General features: G+C 27.1%; 1 protein-coding gene across 1 annotated transcript; it reads right to left on the bottom strand.

Moving 5' to 3' along the window:
* Positions 1-5,128: 5,128 nt before the first annotated feature.
* LOC112684478 (WD repeat-containing protein 82) lies at positions 5,129-8,427 on the bottom strand. Its single transcript, XM_025556031.1, has 3 exons — positions 7,692-8,427; positions 5,646-5,906; positions 5,129-5,575 (listed from the first exon to the last, which is right to left on the bottom strand). The coding sequence occupies exons 1-3, from the start codon at positions 7,970-7,972 to the stop codon at positions 5,149-5,151; spliced, it is 969 nt and encodes a 322-aa protein (XP_025411816.1). The 5' UTR covers positions 7,973-8,427; the 3' UTR covers positions 5,129-5,148.
* Positions 8,428-8,939: the final 512 nt, after the last annotated feature.

Here is an 8,939-nt window from a genome sequence, read left to right as displayed (position 1 = left end):
TCAATAATTGTAAAGCCTCTAACGCAAGGATTCCCAATCTTTTTTACTTAACGGCACACTTGATCATTTTAAAAATTTCCACGGCACACTTAAATAAATAATAATGAATATACATAATGTCATAATTATATATAATATATTATAATATAATATATATGATACAAATTTAATGTGACATTTGAGACTGGTGTGTTTTACATAATTCCTCTATTAGGGGTGAAACAGTTGAAACGATACAAACTGTTAAAGGACAATCAATATCATCATTTCCACGTAAATCCAAAACATTAATAATTATCAGCATATTTACGTTTAACTTTTACATTTAAACTTTTATCACTTATTAAAGCTGATTGTTTAATATTAATTTCAATATTTAAATTGTTGTCATTTGCATTAATATCACTGCCATCCGTTAATTTACGCTTTTTTAAAAATCTATCCATTTCGAAATCTAACTTACAATATTTCTTGATCGAAATACCTATACAGTATAATGCGTAATAATTACACGTGCTCAATTTTCATTATAATGAGCACCGGCTATTTTTTCATGTAGTCATTATAGTATATGGTAAAAATTAGAGTGCCTCGATAGAAGCACTCTAATTCGAGGCACTCTAGTAAAAATCAACGCAACTGCTTGTAATACCCGTATGGGGTAAGTAGTATCGAATCTTATATAATATTATACCTAGCTGTTTCATCAGGACAGTTTATTATTTTTTATTTTCAAGGGAATTTCGAACTCAATGCTATCATAAATATAAATTATAATTTTGATTATTATATTTAGTTATGCTTAAAAAATTATAAAATTTCAAAAATTATACGGCACACCTGAATAATTTCGAGGCACAGTGGTTGGGAATCCCTGCTCTAACGGATCATATGAATTTCTTTGTAATTCTACGGAAGTTTTGTTCAATTTTTCTAATATATCATACAACACTTATGTTAAATGTGCTATTTTATTTTTTTTTTAAATATTTTGTATAGCAAAATCGAACATCCTTTTTAGTATCAAGATTTTCTTAATTACTTACAGACATATTTAACAAAGTTTTAGTTATGAGCGTGTTATATGTGTGTACTTATGAGTGCTCGACAAGATTCAACATGACAAGACCATCTGATATCACTTAAAGATTTTGGAACCAAAAGTTGATTTTTTATATTCGTTTTTAAGGAATTAATTTAAATGTTCCATCGATAAGTTGACCTACTGAAGAAGTTGTAGACATTTTTAAGGAAACCGAAAAAAAAATTCAATAAATGAGTACCTACTACAAGGCACATATACTAATGAATTTGTAAATTGTAAATGAACTGAATAATCAATAAGATCAATGTGTTATTTGTTTAACTTACCATCGTTGACAATATTTAATGTGCTCATGTTCATCATTTCTAAAAGTGTAGATATGATATTTTACATAATTTAGACAACGCAACTTTTTATTTGTTGACATCCCGAAATAAACTTTTTAAGTGGCATAGTCGTATTTATGATTATTATAAACTATCAATACTGCATAAAGTAAAAAATAGTACTATTACTTCATACTTAGGTAATATATATTAAAAAAATAATAAACGAAAAGTATTAAAGTTAAAAATTCACGAACATCACGGTATGACAAATGATAATATAACAAACGATTATGAAGAACATCACAATCACAAATAAAATGTTTATAATAAAGTGATTACAATATAAGAACTTTCAAAAATCCCAAAATACTATTATAAGAGTTGCTTGTAACAAAAAAAATTATATGAAGAATTTAATGTACTTAATATAAATAAACTATATATAAAAACCTGTACAATTTACCTAAAAAAACATAACCTATTATCCCATGTAATTCACAGTTATACACAGTAATACACTAGATATGCTACTAATAACTATTCACTAAAATTTCCTAAAAAAACTGGATGTTGTAAAATGCATGATTTCATTGGGACACAAATACATAACTTTATGCCCAAAGAAGTGGTTTACATATCTCTTCCTATATTCAAAAAATACATCACTCATTGTCTTCACCATGAATAAAATGCTGCAATATTGAAGAATCATGATTAATTTTTTTTTTTTTATACTTCACAAAGACTGTCTCGAAAGTTACTCAAGAAAAAAAATTACGATTTTGGACAAAGTGAAGTATAAAATATGAATAATTCAAAATGGCTAAACATATGATGCGTCTCGAGATTATATTATATAATTAATTTGGATATTTATTTTTCTATGAATTTAATTAAAAAAAATGTTTTCTCATTTTGTGATTTACGTGTACAAAATAAAAACTATGTTTTTAAAAATATTGGTATTTTCGAAGATCAATATAAATGGCAAACCGCTTGATGTAGGCAAATGGGTTTGGTTTAAATGTATTCACATAAACAGAATCCACCGTATACAGTATGATAAATTACAAGCAACACAATCGTAATTTAAAAAAATAAACCAAAAATATGCACAAAATCATACAATATTATTATTTATATTATATGAAATATGTACTAGTATAAAATATATATAAATATGATAATTTATAGGTAATTTAATAAAAGGAGATTGAGCAAATATTACAAACTGTAGATTAAAAAACAACAAATGAAAAAAAAAGAGATTTATTTTACTTTGAATTTTGAATTTTTTTTAAATACAAATTTTTTTGACAATCATTGTTTAAAAATATCTAACTTATTCATACATTTTACATTAGATAAACATGAATATGCATAAACAGTGGCGTACTTTCAATTTTTTCTAGGGGTCCACAGTTTGTACATAATTAATATAAATTATATATATATATATACCTATATATTGTATTTAGCACTATATATTATAAAGTATTGTTATAAAATAAATTCCAGTCGTCTCGATCTTTTGACCAACTCCTCTATCACTTCATCAAAAGTAATTTCAACCTCCCTGTGAATGTTTAACATAACCAATTCTGCAAATATGTAAGAATTTTATTTATTTTTTATTTTTTGGAGGTTCTGGGAGGGGTCTAGTAACCCCCCCTCCCGGTGTAAATACACCACTGTGCATAAATCAATATGGTATGACTGTAATGATCAGATACATTTTTCTTGAATTTTAATTAATTTAAACATATGCAATGTTAATTTTACATTATAATTTACACTAATAGAAACATCAAAAACATTTTTTTTTTTTTTTGAGAATTACTAATAAACAATCGGTAATATTTTAATTAATAACTCCAGCATATATACTTGGAAATTATTGTAACAGAACATAACCTTATTCACATTTTACAAACGTGTTTATTTTATTGAATAATACTTATTCATAAAAAACTTACAATTTACAAGAAATAAATAATAAATTATTAGGACTAAAAAAAAATATATATTAAAATGGTAAAATAGTATTTGACAAATACATATTTAATTTTAATTTATATAATATTATTTATTGATACTATTTTAAACATTATACTAGTGCAATGGTTCTCCCCCTTTTTTCACGACACTTTAATTTAGATCCATAACAATTGGCAACATAATAAATACAAATAATAGATTTATAAATCAATGAGTTTTGTTATTTTTACCAATAAGTTAATACCTTCTTAACAATATAACATATTTATATTTTGAAAATGTACTGAATAAATAATATTTAAAGCAATTCATACATAAATAATACAAAAATTCAAATCAAATTTTTAAAACAATTTATTTGGCAACACACCAATTGAGAACCACAGTACTAGAATATTGAGATATTTGATATACATTTGCATCCAATAAATAGTTTAAAAAGTAACAAATATTGGTTCATGGAAAACATATTTAATTAATACGTTTTTATCTTATAAAATAAATAAAATTTCTAAGTATACTTAACATTTTAACTTAAAAAATTAAAATATGAGTATACAAAAAATGAGGATGTAAAATTATAAGATAATACTACAAATAAACTATTCAGACATTCATATTCAACAAACCATATAAAATAATTTAAAAATAAAAAATAGTTGTATGCAAAGTTGAATTAAACATTGAAGGATGTTTACTTGCACATAGAAAATTCACGATAAAAAAAAATTGTACAATATATATTATAAATTAATAACATACTAAACAATTATAATACAACGAAATACAAATTTCTTTACACATTTTATTGTTGAAAATTTTTTACTTCAATAAACATTAAGACTAAAATAATAGTAACTTTTATTACTTTAGATCATAACGGAAAATACTATATCTAATATATGATTTAGAATTGGTGTTCAAATTATTTACAATTTTAACGAAATACTAAGTTCAATATTTTAACTTATACTTATTCAAAACATAAGTATGATATTAAGATTTTTAAAATTGAAATTTGTTGATAAATCTCAAAATTAAGGGAGTCTGATCTATATATATGTATATGTTTTAAAGCACCATTAGTTAAGGTACTGACTGTTTAAAAATGTCAATGAGCATTACCTTTTTTAAAAATATGTCCATGTTGTAAATAGCAAATAAATAAACACTGTCAACACTGCTGAATGTCAAATCGCTAACCGATAATCCAGTCAAAAAAGTCAAATAGATTTTAGAAGATTGTCAGTTAAAAGAAAGAATCAACTGGTTAAGATATTAAAATATTTGTACATAAACTTAACCCTTTTAATTTAAATAACACTCATACTTTGATCACATAAAGTAATATCAATGTTATAACAATGTAATTCAGCAGTTAACTTGAAAACATTTACAAGAAAAATCTTTATAGATTATACATGATATATTAGATCAATGCTAATGAATATCAATCAATTTTAAACATTTCAAAGTGTAATTAATAATCTTAAATGAAATATAAAAATCAAAATATGTTGAATGCATTTGAGCTTACAAAAGGAATAATAGCACAAATTAAAATTGACTTATATCAATGAGCATTCACCCAAAAATTAAAAATAATCACAAGTAAAATAAATAAGCATTTACTCTTTAAATATTTAAATAAATTAAAATTTAATAAATTATAAAGCACAGTCAAAAATTAAAATTCTTTTGACTTATAAGGAGTACAATATATAATACAACATAGATTTAAGTCTTAGACAAACCACTAATAAAATAAATTGTAACTTATGATAAATTTGCTCCATCATCTAAGCTGGGCAACCAAAATGCCATATTTGTACATGCTGAAGCCATCATCATATATTTAGGGTTGAATTTAACACAGTGAACTGGTCCTATATGATCACCATTGAGAACACAAACTTTATAACCAGTAACTGCATTCCACACATGAATACGGCCATCAGTTGATCCACTGAAAATGTACTGAGAGTCTGGACTAAATGATGCTTCAATTGGAATTCCTTTATTATTCAGATGGCCAGTGAATGTTTGAATAGGTGTACCATTAAATGCATTAATCAACCTAATTAAAGATCCATTAGTAGGTATAAGAATCGTTCGGCCATCTTGACTAAATTTGAGGTCAGTCCAATCACATTCTTTCTCCTGAGGAAGCTTTACAGTAATGAATGGTCCTTTGTCAAAAGATCTAAAATTAAATATGGCATTAACTAAATACCTAAATGCACTTAATGAAAACAAATAAAAGTATTATTTACCTAATATCAAACAATTTCAGCGTTTCAGAATTTATGCCTGCTGCCAACACTAAACCTTCAGGATCAAAAGCAGCTACAGGTCTTCCCATTACATTAATATATCCTTGACAATTTGGTGACCTCAAATCCCATAATCTTAGACTTTTGTCCAATGATCCAGATACAAACATGTCTTCAATAGGTGATACACATAATGACACAACTTTTTTTGTATGTCCCGTGAAATATCTGATATACTTATTATCATGCAATGATAAATATCTGAAAATTAAAAAAAAAATAATGTACCTAAATAATTGAAAGTATAGAAAATACAATTTTGATATTTATAATTCCTAACTAATATAGGTACATAACTGTTTTTTTTTTTTTTTATTATAAAATCATTACAAAGTAATGACATAAATATTTTAAAGTTAATTACTCCACATTCAAATACAATTAAATATTATATTAATTAGATATCTACTATAACTATCTATGGGTGTATATATATATATTCATTAATATAAAACAAGAATATATGATTATTTAAATATGATGGGATAGTCATGAAATACCTATATAATTGTTCTTGGTACTATGCATGGTATCATTATACCTACAATAATTATTTTGCTCTTTTAAATCTTTTGGTATCGTTATGTAACTTCCCGCCATTGGTGTTAAGTAAGCGCCACCTCACTGTTTTTTATCATTATTTATTATTTAATAAGCATATACAATTGAAACCAACACTAGATTATTTAAATTTAATTATTTTACAAATATAATTATGAACATTTTTCCTGATCACAAATATTTCAAACAATAAAAATTAAAAACTACATTATTTTAAAAAAAAACCTTTATAACAATATAATAATATTTACATTCCTATGGAATGAGCATAACGCTCACTTTATGGACATTAATGATATTACATGTCGATATCATATCAAGAATTATTTATAAAATTATTAGATTGACAAAAAATACATTTAGTGTATAGTCAATTGAGAGTAAAAATAGTATCAGAGAAATCAAGAAATAATTAAACAAGTGGTTTTCAAAATACTTACGAGGTGAGCACCGCTCACCACGATACCAATAACGGGTTAAATTTCAAACCTAAAGAATATGAAATACAATAAAAACCAATATTGTTTTTATACACAAAATACAAGTATCATCAGACGTTTAAGTATTAAGTTTACACAGTAATAAACCATGTCTGTTTTGATAAATGTTGGTAACTATAAAGGTTATCTTAGAATAAAAATTAATAAGCACAAATTGGAGAAACATACTAAAACTGACATTGTTTGAATAAATGGAATAAAATATAGGTACCTAATATAATATTTAGATCATTTAATTTTGGTGATTCCTTAGTCGGTATTATCATATTCTTACTTAAAAGTATATTTATATTGTTATTCATACTTAAATTTGAGTATATATATAATTGTTTTTTTTTAAAACAAATCATGTTACAGTACATTTTTTTATTTTAAATATTTTAAAAAAATTTTAATTGATTTTATCTTAAAAAGTAACAACTGATAATTTTGTATTTTATTGAAATTTTTAATGATAAAAATCTTAAATTGATAACAGTATTGAATTGTATTATATTATGTTCAGAAGTATAATAAGGATAACATATTTATGATATAATTTTCTTCTCATATGTACTCAAACAATATAACTAGCTATGATACCTACAGATATTCAGAGCTAAGTGACAGCAGCTTAAAATATCTCTTATATGTGTTACCGATATTGAATAGGTTTATATCCATTTAACAAACATTGGTCAAGGTATTACATTAACTTAAATAGAAAAAAAGTAGAAATTATTTTTTAAATAAGTATCTATTGCTATAGTCATTTGCTTCGTTTGAAAGTTACAAAATACAGAATGTCTCCGTATAAACACTTATATCATAATTAAGTTGACAGAATGAAAATCGTGAGAATAAACACTAAATTGCCACTAGATCGAACTAGATGATACAGGGGAGCTATGCATAGGTGGAAATCCTGCACCGGGATAGTTCATACCTGACGGTGTCATCAATTTTGGTCGAGCTGTGAATAGCTGTGGTCTTGGTGTGCGCAAAGTGTATGAGATCGACGCCATACTTCTTACTGTTGATGGTTTTGGATAACTCGCCTTTTTGACTATCATATATGACGATCTGATCGTCCTCGCTGCACGATATAATGTAGTCGCCGGCGGGCGAGAAGTCGAAACTGTTGATCTTGTCAGTATTCTCGCGGAACACTTTAGCCACCTTGAAGCTACGCACCACATTGTCTACCAATTTCATCTCGGCGACCATGTAACGTGCAACACACACACACACCGGACGGTGAGAAGACTGAAGAACGGAAAAATTTCCGATGGATGAGGTGGCGGCGAATCGGTTTTTCTGCGACGGGTCGTTAAACGACGGCCAAACGATATGCCATGACGGTCATCGTTACAGCGAAACACAAGACGCGGTACAGCGAGCAAGAATACGATAGTTGATCGGACGAGGTTGGTTATCACTAAATGCTATGGTGGCGGCGGAAACAGACCGACAAGCAAACCAAAGGAACCGTCGAGCAAACGGCACCAAGACGATGATGCTGACCAGAGCGGCGAGACGGATTCTGTTATCGATTTCGTTGTTATTCACTAAGACGGCGGACGCATAGACAAACACAACAGACGATGGGATAAAGATAAACTGAGGCGCAAAATTACAGTGAACAGCGTGAACTATGAACGGGACGAACACCACAGCGCCCTCGAGCCCGGGCCAACCGCGTCTTTCCGGTAAATCACAGTGCAGCCAACGATGGTGCGCAGATGGTGCAGTGCGTACGGGGCATCGATTGTCGCGTTATGAAAACGACAAATGTACCACGATATATTACATCGAGGTTTATAGATTACAGTATCTATATTCCTTATCTTTAATCAATAAACCTTGGTGTTATCGCAGAATAGATTAGATTTAATTTGTTCTGAGCGTTGTTAATATCTCTATGCGTTACACCATAGAATAGATTATACCACCACCGGGGCACGATAGCGCGACGGAATTGGTTAGAATTTATTATTATTGTTGTAATATTATTTAAATAATGCCTCGTATTTTAGGCGTGCTCAGATCTATAATTCAAGGGGTACCTACTATACTTTCAGGTCCTATATCGACAAAACGTTAAAATAATTAATTAAATATAACTTTAGTTTTTTATTTAATATTGTGGTATATTAGTCCTAACGAATATGTTTTTTTCTTGAATCCCGTATAT

The sequence above is a fragment of the Sipha flava genome, unplaced genomic scaffold (genome assembly GCF_003268045.1).
Source record: "Sipha flava isolate LNK unplaced genomic scaffold, YSA_version1 250_pilon_pilon, whole genome shotgun sequence".
In the NCBI taxonomy this organism is placed as follows: domain Eukaryota; kingdom Metazoa; phylum Arthropoda; class Insecta; order Hemiptera; family Aphididae; genus Sipha; species Sipha flava.
The sequence above is the reverse complement of the archived record's forward strand: the minus strand, read 5'-3'. Positions and strand labels throughout refer to the sequence as shown.

Excerpts from the sequence above, each read along its gene's own strand:
- LOC112684478 (XM_025556031.1), bottom strand. The coding sequence starts at position 7,972 with ATGGTCGCCGAGATGAAATTGGTAGACAATGTGGTGCGTAGCTTCAAG. Across the intron at positions 5,907-7,691 it reads AAAATTGATGACACCGTCAG|ATATTTATCATTGCATGATA; the intron begins GTATGAACTATC and ends TTTAATTTTCAG. Across the intron at positions 5,576-5,645 it reads CTGAAATTGTTTGATATTAG|ATCTTTTGACAAAGGACCAT; the intron begins GTAAATAATACT and ends ATTTAATTTTAG.